This window comes from Zeus faber (genome assembly GCF_960531495.2).
Source record: "Zeus faber genome assembly, chromosome: 11".
Taxonomy (NCBI): domain Eukaryota; kingdom Metazoa; phylum Chordata; class Actinopteri; order Zeiformes; family Zeidae; genus Zeus; species Zeus faber.
The window spans coordinates 11076133-11091892 of record NC_137205.1 but is presented as its reverse complement, the minus strand read 5'-3'; the positions used below and the strand labels follow the sequence as shown (position 1 = coordinate 11091892).

Sequence of the window (15760 nt, the reverse complement as noted above, 5' to 3'; positions counted from 1 at the left end):
ACGGAGCGGTGCCACAGAAAGGAAATACTGAGGAAACCCCGAGGAAGGGGGAGCCGGAGAGGAAAGGCGGAAGACGGGGAAGATATTCTGAATATTCCGCCGACGGAGAAGCGGCGGAGAGGAGGAGGAGGGGGGGGGGAAATGAACGCGCGGTGTGGCGGTGTGTCGGCGGCGGAGCCCGGGGAGAGCAGCCACAGACCGGGGTCCACATAGAGAAAGGGGGGGCATCTGCGAGGGGGGGCATTCTCCATCACAAAGAGTCAATGAAAGGATTTTGGGAACCCAAAATATTTTTTGGGGGGGGGGTGTTGCCCAAATAATCTTGGCTTTCCACGTCAAAAAAAAAAAAAAATACAAGCCATTTTTTTGCGACCGTCGTCGTTTTATTACATTATCGCCCCGTCGCCGTTTTTGCTTGTTTTTTTTTTTTAACATATTTTTTTTATTTCTTTCCATTCGTTGCATTATCGCAGTGTACGCAGCGAACGGCAGAAAAAAAATCAATATTACTAATTATAAACCGATTTTTTTTTTTTTTCCTCCTCTCCGGTCACCGGGGAACCTTCGCGGTGTTGCCACCGGAGGAGGAATCACTTCAGAGGCGCAGGATCAGAAAAGCCTCCGCGAAAAACAACTAATTGGATCATCCCGGTGGTTAATTAGCTGGTCCGACTGCCCCGAGAACTCCAGCAGGAGAGGGGGAAACTGCGTCCGATCGATCGGCTCTCACCAAGCTGCGGACACGCTGGGATTTTAACACCCCCCCCCCTCCCCGGATTTTTATTTTTTTATTCTTTATTATAATTATTATTTTCTCTTTTTGCAAACGCTGTCCCATCGGCCGCGTTGCAACGCGTGCGAGTGAAGGTGCAGAATGAGCCCCGTGTGTTGACCCGGTGCGTGGTCCGACGTGCGGCCAAACTGCACCGTGTAGTTGACCCGCACACGCAGGACGAACCACGAAGATGCTGCAAGAACTGGACCGAGTCCGGCGACAGAACCGTGTTATTTGCTGTTTATTCGTCTGAGTAAATACTCCACGTTTTTTTTTCCCACGGTTGCACGTGAAAGAACACCATACATGCTTAAATTGCATCGAGAACGATCGTCCACCATCGCAAATGTTACAGCGCGAGTGACCGCGCATCGCCCGGGTTTTTGGTGATGTTTGGACTCTACCACGGTGGCAATTCAGGAAAAAGAAGAAAAGAAGAACAACCACCGTCTCCAAGTCCGCTGAACTGTTGCACGAGAGGAAGCCCCATCACAACTTAACGTCGGGGTGCTCTGCGTTTTGTTTCCCGGTTTTGTTCCCGATCCCCCGGAGCGGACCACTCCGCCGGGGCGCACACCCTACGTTTCCCCGCCGACCATGGCGGCCGCGGCCGGTTCCACCGTGGGGACGGACGGGTCTCGGGGCCGCTTCGACGTCGCGGAGGAAGCTACATGAGTCCACCGCGGGCCCCGTAGTGTAGTTTACTGCCGACTCCACCTTCCCACCTCCTCCTCCTCCTGCTGCTGCTGCACCGGGAGAGGGATCCGACCCGCGGAGAGGGACGCGCCGAGCGCTGCAACTCCGAGGGAAGGAGCACGAACGAGGCTCTTGCTTTCCCCTACCGTCCCCCGAGCGGTGGGGGGAACGATCGGAGACGTATCCCGGAAGACCGGGACACCGACAACCGAGGGACGTAGCGTTTGCTCCGTGCGGACCCGCGGCGTTTTTTTAATTCGCCAAAAATATGGCCGATAATGTCCTGGAGTCCGGCCCGCCTTCAGCCAAGAGGCCCAAGCTGTCCTCCCCGGCCCTGTCGGTGTCTGCCAGTGATGGCAATGGTAAACACACCTTCATTTTCCCCCCTACACCTAAAACCGAGCGGGTTTACACTGTTTAATCGCAGCGATCTTTACGGTGGAGTTTCCCCGCAAGTTGCTCGGACTGTTCAACTTTGTTGCAACACGATGTGTGTCGGTTTGACATTATGTGCATGCTTGGCGCTTAAAACGCTCCGTAAACAAAGTCGCGTGAGGAATGGAAGAGAAAGTTCCCAGGTGTGGGGTTAGCTGCAGCGTGCTAGCCCACCTGGCTAAGCAGCTAGTGCTACTATCCACCAAACAATGGAAGAGTCCAGTCAGCCCAGCTTTCTCAAGTTGACAAGCCTCTCCTTTTAGAGGAAAGTCGGGTCTCCACCAGGCACATAACAAAAAATAATCGCCACAAGAGATGCAAATTTTATCATCTTTAGCATTTTCTGCGACTAATGGGGATATTGTTGTTGATGGTCCCTTTAAACGTGAGAAAATAACGGTACCCTGGCGAGCTAGCTAGCTAGGCTGCTAACGCTACCGGTCTAACGCAGTTTGGTAAGATATCCGAGAAAATAACCAATGAATCTTGACCATCGGATGAACTTTTTTTTCCAAATAGTGAATAACAAGTGATTTTGTATCCGCAAAATCATTTCGGTTCCGATCATCGGTTGATTTGTTTTTTTTCTTTCCGGGTGAATAACGGGGGTTTTACTGAACGGTTGCCGCTAAGCAGCTAGCTATTGTTTGGTCCCCACTTCATCAATGGCGAAGGAGCACAGCATTGTTGTCCGGTCGGAGATGGAAACTGCTTCACTTCTGCATTTATAGCCCAATAAGTGTGCGCTAAAAGGAATGGACAAAGTCACACGTAGTCTTTGAGTCAAGTGGAAATGGTAGCTGCTTCACTTGTACATCTTTTAGCCTGCTTTTCAGCCCCCCTCCCCAAAAAAGGGAGACAGTCCTTGAGTCAAGCAGTAATGGCAACTGCTTCGCTTGTACTTGCACATTCTCAACCTAAGGTAACCCCCCCCCCCCCAAAAAAAAAAGTAGATGAGTCCAATTGAAATTGAAAGTTGGTAAGTGTCATACTAAACTTGAGTCCCCAAAACCAAAATATGTTGAAGCCCTTGCAGTGTTAAGTTCTAATCAACCCGATGCTATCTACAATTATAATATACAAGCTTCGATCACTGTCCATTATTTATAGGTAAACAAATGACTTATTTGTTTGTTGTATGCGTCACATACTTTTATTTTCAGTGTTATCCAAGAGTTATAGCGACTTGAAATACCGCTGTAAAACATCAGTCACTAACATATTATTGCTCAGTGGCCGTTCGGTGAAGACGATGCTTCTCGCCTGCGTTACTTAATTTTGGGACACAACCCAAAAAGATCAATTATTTTTTATTTTTTATTTTTTTAGTTGAGTGACCCGTTGAGGAATTCCCTTCTCGTAGTGTAGACACAGCGCACCCACCTGCCCGGTCACTATTTACTTCTCTGTGGCTTCTCACCCAAACCCGACCGCGCTCGCTCTCCATGTTTGGCTCCTGATCAAACCGCAAACTGATGCCCAGGAAAGGAGCCCAAGCTCTGAGTGGCAGCTTGTACCCGTCCTGCTCCGAGCTCCAGGCTGGGGGCAGGCTGTACCTGTCCTGCTCCGAGCTCCAGGCCGGGGGCAGCTTGTTTCCGAGGAGGACCCCTACATGAGTGGCAGTCGTGTTGGTTAAGTTTATGGCAAACCTGTGTTGTGTTTAACTCTCAGCCTTTAGATTGTTTTTTTTGCAGAGTGCGTGTATTTCAGTTTGGAAATATTAAATCATCTGTCTTAAAAAAATATATATATGTTCCTGGTAAATGCCCCCCCCTCTCTGTCTTTGTTCTAGATTTTGGTTCACTTTTTGACTTGGAGCACGACCTCCCAGATGAGCTCATCAACTCCTCAGAGTTGGGACTGGTCAATGGAGGGGACCTCAATCAGCTCCACACCAGCCTCGGAGGGGTTGGGGGAGGGATGGGAGGGATGGGTGTCGGGGGAGGACAGGACGCGGCTGCCAAGCACAAGCAGCTGTCTGAGCTCCTCCGTGCCGGAGGGCCACCCCAGCAGGGTGGGGGCACCCCCAACAACACAGGAGCCTCCATGGGCATGATGGGGGGCATGAACGCCTCCTCCGGCGGCCCCCAAGGCCTAGGACCTCAGGGGCAGCAACAGCCTCCACCCGGACTTATGCAGCAGGCGGGTATGGTCGGAGGCGTCGCTGGGATGAATCGTGCAGCGGCCATGATGAGCGCCCAGAAGGGCAACAATGGACAGCAACAGCAACAAGGGCTGATGGGTGGGCAGGTGATGAACGGTTCTCCCAGGATGGGTTACCCTGGCAATTCGGGCATGGGTGGCAATAGTAATCTGCTCGCAGAAACCCTGCAGCAGCAGGGTGGGCAGCAGATGGGGCCAGGGGGTCCAATTGGGATGAGACCGCAGCAGCCTGGAGCACTGAACAAGGTAAGGCAACGTCACCTCACACAAACATAAAATTGTTTCCGAATTGCCAGAAGCATGTGAATTTGATTGAATTAATTCATTGAATCCAAGGTGAGCAATGCGCAAGACACCAACTCAAGCAAGGTTTTATGGTGTCGCTAAGGATCCCAGGAAAATACAAACCCAGCTTTAATGTTGCAGAAAAGCCATTTTGGTATTTGAAAACACCACAAGAAAAGACACAGTGTTTCACCTGTGTGTTGATTATGCATCTAATATGTGTGCTAATCAAATAAAAATAGAACAAAAAGAGAACTATCAGCAAATAAATAACTGATCACTAGTTGTTGTTTTTTTGGGGGTTTTTTTGTGCTTATTTAAGGTACAAGATCATAAACTCAAACTTCGAACTTGCTTTTGAAATTAGCCATGCACCACCAAGGGGTTTTCTGATAACTCTAATTTTAATATTTCCAATATTTCAACTGATTCTCTTAGATTGGCTTTAAAATGTGAATAACATTGGAAGAGAAGTCCTGCATCAAATTGTTCACAGGTCTGTATTGAGATGTTTATGCTGGTGAAAAGGCATCCTGAAATGGACGCAAGCAACAAGAGATCGTCGGACCTTTTTCAAATTTGTGGACTTCATGTGAAACCCTTATAGTCCTGTAGGCACTTTATGCACTTACAGACAAAGAGAATTGAAATTCAGCTAGTTTTGCAATCCACATTTAGGAATATTTTCCTTATTTGGTCTTTTCATCTAGTTCCTAATGGGAAGGGTTAAGTCTAGTAGCATGCTGTGAAACTAAACCGTACGTTTAGTTTCCACCCAAAGCCAGTTGGCAGAGTTGAGGCCCAACCATTTTCATGTTTTCCCATGGCCCGTACATATTGTGGCCCGTACTCACATTGTGGACAGTTTTGTGGGGATCCATGGCTTGGTCTTGTATTTGTACCGTTTAAATCAATAATGGCTACTGTGGAGCTAATGGGGAAGTAGTTGGTGTGATTCTTGTGTGCACATTTTATTAAGATCAGTCTCTGTTGCCTCTTGATGAATCAGTGTAATACTTCCAGGCAAATCATTTGGTTGTGTGGCTGAGGGGTGGACGGAGCCGGCCTAAATACCCCTTGAAGTGTGATCAAATTATTCAGGATTTTTTTTTTTTTTTTTGCACCGATCACTGTATGGGTGTGTATTTGTATTTGTGTTTATGTGCGTAAACCAAAACAAGTGTTTAGTGTGGTCGTTTGACCCCCTTCTATTTTTGTCGCCTTCACGCTTTTTGACCCGTATGCTCTCCATCTCTGTCCCTTCAACAACCTCCTAATTTTGTGTCTGTCCCTTCCTCCCCAATTTTTTCCTACTCTCTCCTGTACAATGTTTTCCAGATGAATATGATGGCCAATGCGGGCCCCTATGGTGGTCCGTACGGCCAGCCGGCTGGCCAGGGCATGGCCGGGGCAGGGCTGGGCCCACAGCTCCAGAACAAGGCAGGTATGCCCAATAGCCTTGCCGCGCAGTTCAACATGGACAAGAAGACCCCATCTGGTCAAGGAATGTCTGTGATGGTAAGGGAAACTAATGTATTATTTTCATGTGTGTGTTTATTAAGACATGTAGACAATATGCACACATTTTGCAGTGTTTTAAAGGCAGGTTGAATCTGCTGTGATCTAACAATAATAATCTAGTTCCTAGATTATTCCTTATGACCCACCCAAAGCTGTGAAGGTAACAATTCACATTTTGGTGCAGCAATGACCCATATGCTGCCTTGTATCTCGACAAGAATCTGTCTCATTATTGTTTTTATTTAATTCCTTCCATCTTCTGCTCAGATCAACAGTTAAGTTCTTTGAAATGTCCATTCCAGAACTGTGTTTTACCGATTCTGCTGAGCCGCTCATAGGCCAGTGCCATAACTATATAGAGGTGTGTGTATTTAGTGGTCTAATTTGTCATGCTGGACACGGAGCTCTTGGACTCTTTAAAACCAAGGCATTACCAGTAGTAATCAGTGTACCAGCATTTGAATGTAGGAGCCTGTATTCATTTAAATGAAATAGTTGTCTTATAGCTCTACACTTGATGCATATCGTCCCTGCCAAGTAACAATTTGTAGACAGTCTGATGGATAGAGATGAATAAATTCTGTGTAAAAAGCTTATGTTTGTTGTTACTGTAAAACTCGTCACAATGGCATATTTTTTTTCTCCTTTGTTCTGTTGGCTTACCTCTCTACATTTTGGTTCTATTAATATTAAAATTATGCTCCTTGACTCTACAAACGTGGGTGAGAATCTGTTTCGGTGCATATGCCATTCATTCACATGTATATCTCCTATCGAAATCTGTTTTAATCTGTCATTTTCTACATCACTTGTTGACATCCTTCTGTTACTCCCTCCTTCGCTTCCACGCATCCTAGCAGCAGCCTCCAGCTGTGGGTGGCGTGCCAGTAGGAGGAGCTGCAGCAGCGGGCGCAGGCGTGGCCCCGGTTGGCCTCAGTGCTGTCGGAGCGGGTCCCGGCGCCGCGCCCCCGACGGCCGACCCCGAGAAGCGGAAGCTGATCCAGCAGCAGCTGGTGCTCCTGCTCCACGCTCACAAGTGCCAGCGACGGGAACAGGCCAATGGGGAGGTGCGCCAGTGCAACCTGCCCCACTGCCGCACCATGAAGAACGTGCTCAACCACATGACTCACTGCCAGGCTGGCAAGTCCTGCCAGGGTGAGTCGGTCGAAATTGTGCTGATTTTCGGTTTTAACAAGGCACGTGCCGCGTGTCAAACACTAGGCAGCGGCTAAAGAACGTCTTTTTTCAATTGTTTTTCTTTTCGTTTCTGTTTTTCTGGTTTGTGTTTGGATTTTGTTTTGGTGAGCCTCCCAGTTTATATGACAGCCTATCATATCGCACGGAGTTGTTCTGCCCGTGGTTGGCTCTTTTACTGGAGCTCTGTTTTCCCTCCCTCTGTTCCTCACTCATTCAGTCTCCATCTGGACATGGCTTCATTGTGCTGAATGACGCCTGCAATCCCTCTCTCAGCATCTGGCTCGACTCTGAAGCATTATTTTTTTATTTCCAATTCTTTTTTTTCTTTTTTTTGCTCATTCTATTATTTAAAAAAATATATAATAATAAATTCTTCAACCTGTCTCTGTTTTTTGTTCTGTTCTTTTTAACACTCTTCTTTCTCCTTTTCCTACAGTGGCACACTGTGCCTCATCCAGACAGATTATCTCTCACTGGAAGAATTGTACGCGGCATGACTGTCCCGTTTGCCTGCCACTGAAAAACGCGGGAGACAAGAGGAACCAACAGTGTGAGTTTATCACCCTTTGTTTACAAAATACAAATTCCTACTTAATTGTTTTGCATTATTACAATGCACAAATGTCATAGTTCTCTTTATCTGACTTAAGGGACCAGTGTGTAAAATTTAGTGGCATCTCGTGGAACACTCTTGGCAGAAATGGAATATAATATTCATAAGTATGTTTTAAATAGTCTATAATCCCATGAAAATAAGAATTGTTGTGTTTTTGTTACCTTAGAATGAGCCCTTTATATCAAGGAAGCAAGTCATCTCCCACAGTGGCCGCCATGTTTCTACAGTAGCCCAGAAGGGACAAACCAAACACTGGCGCTTCCTCTCCCTTTAACCTCCGTAACGTTAACAGGCGATCTATCTTTGACTCTGCTAGTGGATAATATAATACGTATCCCACTAATGATATCTTGCTATCAGACTAAACACCTAGAATAAATAGCTCTTTAGCATTACTTTGGCAATGTTAATTTGTAGCCACCGTAGCTTCTCCTGCGTCATTAAAAATGGAGTGGGTAGGGTTCAGTTTTTGCAATCTGCAACCTCATCCCTAGATGCCACTAAATTCCACACACTGCTCCTTAAAAGGTCAAACACATCGCAGATTCAATGCTATTCATTGCCTTTCCCCCACCCCCCCATAACTTTTTTTTGTCCCTTGTCTTTGTATCCCTGTTCTTCCCATCACTCCTTCCATCCTGCTCTCTGTACCACAGCCCTCCTCAGCAGTGCGGGGGTGGGCTTGGTGAACTCGCTAGGGTCCAGCATACCGGGGAGCCAGCCCAATGCCCCCAACCTCAACCCTCCGAGCCAGATAGACCCCAGCTCCATAGAGAGGGCCTACGCCGCCCTGGGCCTCACCTACCAGGGCAACCAGATGCCTCAACAACCTCCGCAGGCCAACATGTCCAACCAGGCCCTGCAAGGGCAGCCTGGCATGAGGACCCTCAACACCATGGGTGAGTTTGTACTATAAACTAATTATTTACTTTTTTTGTGTCCAAGAGTCCAAAAAATATTTTCTTATAAGCTGTTACTTTTGAGGAGCCAAACAGAGTGTAATCTGTCGGTCAAGGCAGTGCACTTTTAACATGAATCATGTGCAATTGCTATACCCCGTTGTTCAAATGGTGAATATAAAGCATCTACAAAGGTGTTCAGTCATAATTACAGCACCTTCATTGGGGAAAAAAGTCATCATCCGTGTTAATGCTAATACGTCAGAAATCCGCCCGTGTAGGCCCGTTGTATCGCATTCAATATCGGAACATTTCAGAAATGTGAAAAGGAATTTTGCGTGAGCGGAAATTGTGTTTTGGATGAACACTTGACAAACAAGTGGCTTATTTTTGTCACTCTCAGGTGGGAATCCCATGGGTGTGAACGGTGGAGTCGGAGTGCAGCCCCCCAACCAGCAGTCCAGTCTGCTGCCAGACGCCATGCTTCATAACAACATGAACGCACAGAGGTAGGGTGCCTGCCAGCCTGTAATGAGACTTTTGTTCCTGATATGTTGGTATGCCACCTCAATGATTAAAACACTGTGCACCTGTTGACATTTTTAAGAATAGTTTAATTTGCCGAACATTAGAAGCTCAGGATTTTACACAGAAAAAAATTAATAATTAAAAAAAAATGTTCACCTCCATGTCCTGCTTTCAGGGGGTTTGCACCTTTGCAGACCTACCAACCTGCATGAAATTTGCGTACCAACCACGCAATTCTTGGTCAAAATACGCAGGTACGAAATGCCAGCTGAACCTATGCCCGCCCCGCCCCCCCCAAAAAAAACTAATTGTGTGTGTATATATATATATATATATATATATATATATATATATATATATATATATATATATATATATATATATATATAGTAATTTAATATCGAAAAAAAATCAATACAATACTGTACATTTATTCACAACTACATCCTTTGGATTGGACCAGATGCTACGACCTTGTGCTTGTGGTTCTGTAACCCCTCACTTACTCAACTTCACCGATACGCAGCGGAGCTTTATTATCCACCGAGACGAAACGCTGCATTGCTGAGGTAAAATGGAAAGTAGGGGTGCAATAATCAAGCACAAAAATGTGACTAATGTTAACATTTTAAATGTGAGGCGCACCGATTGATCGGCCGGTTACTAGAATTGGCAGGTTTTCACTGGCCAGTTAGTGTCCAGATATAGCAGATTCTGTATCAAATTTACACTGCCAATACTGTTCTCATGTATTCGTAAAAATGTTCCGATGCTCAAACATGATACCAACATAATGTAATGTAGTAGACGCTCAAAATAGAGAGAAAGAAAATGTCGGCTGTTAGAGATACTTCAAGGGAAACGACGAAGATTAGATAAATAATTTATCTATCGCCTGACAATATTTCAAAATTGTGCAGACTGCGTATCTAGAGCTGTCATTACAGCATCTGCTTTGGTTGTTCGTAGTGCATAAGCTCTGCTTGTGATGAAAGGTTCCACTCATTTTTGGGACTTGGTTCTTTAAGAGTCACTCAGTAGAACAAGTCGTTTGATTTAGTTGTTTTAATGCATGGTGTCACATGTTAGTTATATGTTGCTTCGTCCTCAGTGGGAGTTAAAGTTGCATTATACTGAAACTTGGTGAGTTCCATATTTTATTGGAACTCGGTGTCCGTTCCATGTTTTATTTTATTGGAACTCAGGGACAGATTCATGTTCTTTTATTCTTCCATGAATAATGAACAATAATAAACACACAGTGACAGGTCAGCAATCTCACTAGTGTGGTAACTGAAAATTGCAGCAGTAGTCCGTATGTGCAGCTGTCCTATCATGTGAGCGTGATCAAATCACGTGATGTATTTTTCATTGACGTACAGCAGATGTACCCAGTGAGACCAAATGATGAGAAAATTCTCTGATCATGCATATAAATCGGACGACAATGGAAAACATATTTAAAAGTCAATGTTTTATTTTGAACATACAATTGAATAAAAATCAGAATCGGCAGGTCAGACTTCTAAATAATCAGAAATTGAAGCGAAAATTACAATCTCTACATCTCCAGTCGGTAAAGATGTTCCGCAACTTTACGAGATGATGCATTTCAAGGGGTATATCCTAATCAGACTCCCTGTTAGACTATTGTGGTACCAAAATATTTTCCCAAGGTTGGCAGGTCTGCCTTTGCTCCTCTGGCTTTTACCTTTTCAAGCCGCCAAAAAATGTCACCGTCTCCTGTGTAATTGTCTTGTTCACCTCTACCAGTCACCCAATAGGAAACAAGCTCCAAGATCTCTTGAAAAATAGTCTGATATTAACACTTAAAAATATATATTTTTTTACCTTCCCTCCTCCTCCTCTTTTTGCTTGTCCTTCCTTGTCTTTCCTCAGTTTGATGAATGACGCCGTGGGCAACCTGAGCTCTATGCCGACAGCCACCCCCCCTTCTGCACCAGGCATGAGGAAGTCCTGGCACGAGGACATAACGCAGGACCTGCGCAACCACCTCGTCCACAAGCTGTGAGTCCGCACCCCCACCCGCAACGCAGCGCACAAATAAATATGATGCATTATCACGACTAGTTTTATCGTTCAGTGCTGATGATCGTGTGTGTGTGTGTGTGTGTGTGTGTGTGTGTGTGTGTGTGTGTGTGTGTGTGTGTGTGTGTGTGTGTGTGTGTGTGTGTGTGTGTGTGTGTGTGTGTGTGTGTGTGTGTGTGTGTGTGTGTGTGCGCAGTGTCCAGGCAATTTTCCCTACTCCAGACCCAGCTGCGCTGAAGGACCGGCGGATGGAGAACCTGGTGGCCTACGCAAGAAAAGTGGAGGGGGACATGTACGAGTCGGCCAACAGCAGGGTGCGCATCTAACACACACTGGCGTGAACGATGTCTTTCCTCTATAGAAAATGTTTGTTTTATTGGCAGCCACCCTTTGACAAAACCAAATTATCTTCCTGTTATCGCTTACTTCCTGCAATGGATCACAAATGTGATTAGATCCGCCCTCAGTAACTGAATATCTTTCCTATAAGAAACCTGTATCATGTTAAATTTCTCACATTTATAACAAACTGAATTTCATGAAAATCTGTTTAGAATCAAGCGAATTACAGTTGATTTTGTCGAGAAGTCTGGGTTTCTCAATACACATCGTATTTGTTTACTAGCAGCGCTTGACTGTTCCAATATGGCGGACGCTCAGACTCATAACGGTGACACAAAGCCGCTAATTCTCGACATGTCGTTAAGTAACAGCAACATACCGTGAACCAATCATTGCACTTCAGAGTAAAACACAGCATACATCTGTCTTGTCTATCGCTTTTATAGTTTGCGCTTTTAGTTTCACTGCAACTCTGCATTGAGATTTATGAAATATTACTTTAAAAAGTAACAGCAGAGTAAAACTGAATTTCAGTTTGATGGTTAAATTTTACAATTGATCCGCGGTTCACATGCGGGCCGAACCACGGGGGGCCATCCGTATGGAGCGCGGATCAACTAAGTTCCATGACACCACTACTCTTACTCTGTGATTTCCTGTGCCAGGCGGAGTACTACCACCTGCTAGCGGAGAAGATCTACAAGATCCAGAAGGAGCTGGAGGAGAAGAGGCGGACGCGACTCCAGAAGCAGGGCATGATGCCCGCTCAGCCTGGCATGCCCCCCTCAGGCCTGCCGCAGGTGCCTCCTGGCATGGGACAGCCACCCATGGTCCCTGGACCACCCCAAAGTGAGTGCATGCGCTTTTATTTTTGCCCCCTTCTTTATGTATAAAATGTCAAAATATTGTTATAGAATTGTACCGTGAGCCATCTCATCAATATCACTTTGAATCAAATCGTGACCTTTTTGTATCAAAACCTGTTTGAATTGTGAGATCCTGCCCGCACACTAATGAAAGCGCACACGTCTCTCAGTCATGCGCCACATTATTGGCAAAGGTCACCTGTTTTCTGTAATGTAAATTTTGCAGTATTTATTTAATTATCCTAATGTCTTGGGCCCCGTTTGTGTGCAGGATTGTGATGTCTTTCGTTTTGTGTCCCATCTCAGATGGCCCTCATGCCGACCCGTCCATTGTCCGACCCACTGGACCCAACCAGATGGTCAACAGGATGCAGAATCCTGCAGGTAAGTCTCTGGTTACATCTATCACACACACACACACACGCAGCGGCATATTCGGTCATTTTCTGTCAGTAAGTAATAGACAAGTGCTTGTCTGCACACTAGGGCTGCGACTAGGGATGTTAACAATTAATTGACCATCAATGAATTGCTAATAAGAACTTAATTGATTAAGCCGGGAAGTAGTACTGACCGGAACGACAAGGGGCAGTCGAATAGATGGAGGCCAGAAGAACTACAAACAACAAATATGGCTGTGCATAGAAAATAGGGAGCTTCTCGATGCCAAGGAGGAAACTTTTTTTTTTTTTTTTTTTTTTTTAATTGTTGCTCAACAACTAATGTTGCGTTCAGATGGAAGACGGTAGACGGGAACAGCACTTTCTGAACGGCAGGGTGGGGGAAACACAGAGCAAGGGAGAGGATACGACAATAAAACAAAATAAGTGATATGTTGTTATGGTGATGACTCCAATAAAAGGTATTAAACGAAATTATTTTGTCTGTTATTGTGTATATAATAATTTTAGTAATGTTTAGGAATTTTATTAACCTCTCGTTGTCCATGTCTACGCCAGACTGGATATGCTACGTAATATCCTGATCATTCCGTTGTAGGAGGAGGAGGGCAAAAAGTTAAAATATTTAAAGTGCGCAAAGATGGGTCGTAAAATCCCTGTATGCGCAAACTAGCTCAGAGACTCTTGCCTTGAAATTCTCCATTTTGAAATGAGCGATGCTCCTCACGCCCTTTGCGCCAAGCCGCAGAATCTTGGAGATATGGGGCATGGCATCATAGCGTGTGAGGGCCTACGTTGGCGCCACCTCCTGGTGACGTCATTAGCTTTTATGTCATCAATTAATCGACGATTGTTAAGGTTAACGACTAACGATTAAGGAAATTATTTTCAACTTGCATCCCTAGCTGTGAAGGTATGAATTTTTTCTTACCGTGGAGAAGTCAGGGGTTTCTCAGTGTGCATTAAGGCTTACAAAACTGCATAGGGATAACATTTTCAATGAGGAATTATACATAAGGGGAATCATGACTATATTTTTATGTGTGAATCGTGCCCCATGCGCTCCGATTGCGGAGACCTGTGCACCATTCCTCAAAATGGAACCCAAAAAAAAAAATTCTTTGTTGTTTTATTTGGGGGGGACATGGCACGGAGAAACGTAGCAATCGCTCGCCCCCCTTGAATAGTGGAATATTGGCATTGAACAGCCAAATCTGATTCTACTGATAAAGTTCTGAGTTGTGAACAGCCCTTGGAACAGTTATTAATTATCGGACACACACAAACAAAACACCCCATATGTGTTATGGACTGTCCCTGCGCGGTGCGCAAAGCTGAAGTAACGAGCAGAACAAGTTTAAAGTTTTGTATCTCCCGAAGTCCTGGAGCATGGAATGGAAGACAGTCGATAACTTAACAATGATTATTGTGTTTGTCATATCACACACCATATGCAATTCCGGTAACTTTCACAAGCAAAAATTATATATATTTTATTTGCGGTGATGATGGTAATGAGCTCAACGTTGCGGTGACGTCACATGACCGCGGTAATGCGGTTATCTTTCACAGACCTACTGCACACAACACCCTTCCGCTTCCTTGTGTTTGCTCGCTCACTTATTCATTTGTATCTTTCACTCCCTCCCCAGGGATGAACCAGTTTGGTCAGATGGGAATGCAGTCGATGGGCCAAAGGTCAACGCCTCCCCTTCCTCCGGGCGCTCCAATGAGCCAGGTAAGCTCGACTGTGTTTTTGGAAAGTATATTACATTATAATTTCTGGCTAAATGGTGATGGAAAAAATTATTACCCAAGCATTTAAAATGCCTGGACAGTAGTTACCTGTACTCTGAACCCAAACATTTTTGAGACAATTCTAAAATGCCAGTTAAAATACAAAACAGTATATTTGTTTTTAGTTGAAAATATTAATGCTTGTTATTTTGCCCTGTTTCCTTCTTCCCAGATGGGCATGGGGCCGACAAGGATGCCCAACATGGCGCAGTTACAAAACCAGTACCTTCCTCAAGGGCAGTTTCCAGGGTCCAGTCCCAGTCTCGGTTCCGGCCCTGTCGGCATGAACCAGCCGGGATCGCAAGGAGGAATGCCACAGGTGAGGCTGCAAACATATTTCCAAGTTTGACAGGTTTTTCTACTAATGACCCATTTTTTGGTGGGTGCTGCTGGAGTGTTAGTGTGAGCTTTAAAAATTGGTGTGGGAGGGCCGCTGGATAATATAGACTTGACTAACCCTTTCCAGACAGATGAAGATACAGCTTTTTGACTGAGAACTTGAGGAATTGCTTTGATCGTGCCACAATGTGCTTCTAGAAGCTGTGAGCAGACAACTCCACTCATGCATATTAGGGCTGTCAACATTGGCCAAAAATCACGTTTGAATATTCCTTCTGAAAAAACACATACTATGGAGTATCTATTACAATTTTGTTTGTGTGTGGGTCGGGGGCACGTTACGCACGGTTCTGCTGAGGAACCGCTCCGCAGCCCAATCTTTTCTCCAAACAAACAAAGCTAATTTTATTTTAGATGTATTTAATAAATTTTGTTTCTTTCTGCTGCGGAGCAGATGACTTCTGAAAAAATTCCTGCCCGCGTTCTCACGGGCCCGTGGCAAATGCGCGGTGCCCGGTGGTTGGGAATCTCTGCACTGGAGGACATTCCAACTTTGTTGGTGATGGTCGGGCGGCTTGGGTCTGCGTACCTCGACTCAAGCTTGCGGATCAAATCTTAAAATCCAGACTCATGCCAGATGTTAATCAGCCCCATATCTTCGCAGATAAAACGGGTCGATTAATCTGGAATCGCCGCTTGCCGGGCTGCTGGTAATCCTCTCGATGAAAGCGTTCATTCATGGCTGATTTGGCCACAGTTTCGACAGGAAATCCAGTGATGTCACTATGTGCTCCGCATATTCACATGTTGGCGGTGGGGTGCCCAGATGCCAGAGAGCGACGGACGGAGCA

The 15760-nt window shown here is 45.4% G+C and overlaps 1 protein-coding gene across 2 annotated transcripts in view; it reads left to right on the top strand.

Moving 5' to 3' along the window:
- The first annotated feature begins 1472 nt into the window (after positions 1 to 1472).
- The window catches only part of ep300b (EP300 lysine acetyltransferase b), a 38389-nt gene continuing 24101 nt past the window's right edge, over positions 1473 to 15760 (top strand). The window contains exons 1-13 of one of the 2 annotated variants that reach the window (XM_080010232.1): positions 1473 to 1833; positions 3699 to 4315; positions 5693 to 5872; positions 6736 to 7030; positions 7509 to 7622; positions 8345 to 8587; positions 8991 to 9096; positions 11015 to 11143; positions 11361 to 11478; positions 12172 to 12355; positions 12679 to 12756; positions 14426 to 14511; positions 14743 to 14889. In XM_080010232.1, the coding sequence (XP_079866358.1) occupies positions 1740 to 1833; positions 3699 to 4315; positions 5693 to 5872; positions 6736 to 7030; positions 7509 to 7622; positions 8345 to 8587; positions 8991 to 9096; positions 11015 to 11143; positions 11361 to 11478; positions 12172 to 12355; positions 12679 to 12756; positions 14426 to 14511; positions 14743 to 14889 (2391 nt within the window). In that variant the 5' untranslated portion in view covers positions 1473 to 1739. Of the gene's footprint in view, positions 1834 to 3698; positions 4316 to 5692; positions 5873 to 6732; positions 7031 to 7508; positions 7623 to 8344; positions 8588 to 8990; positions 9097 to 11014; positions 11144 to 11360; positions 11479 to 12171; positions 12356 to 12678; positions 12757 to 14425; positions 14512 to 14742; positions 14890 to 15760 lie in introns of both variants that reach the window. The other variant, XM_080010231.1, reaches the window with a different exon arrangement.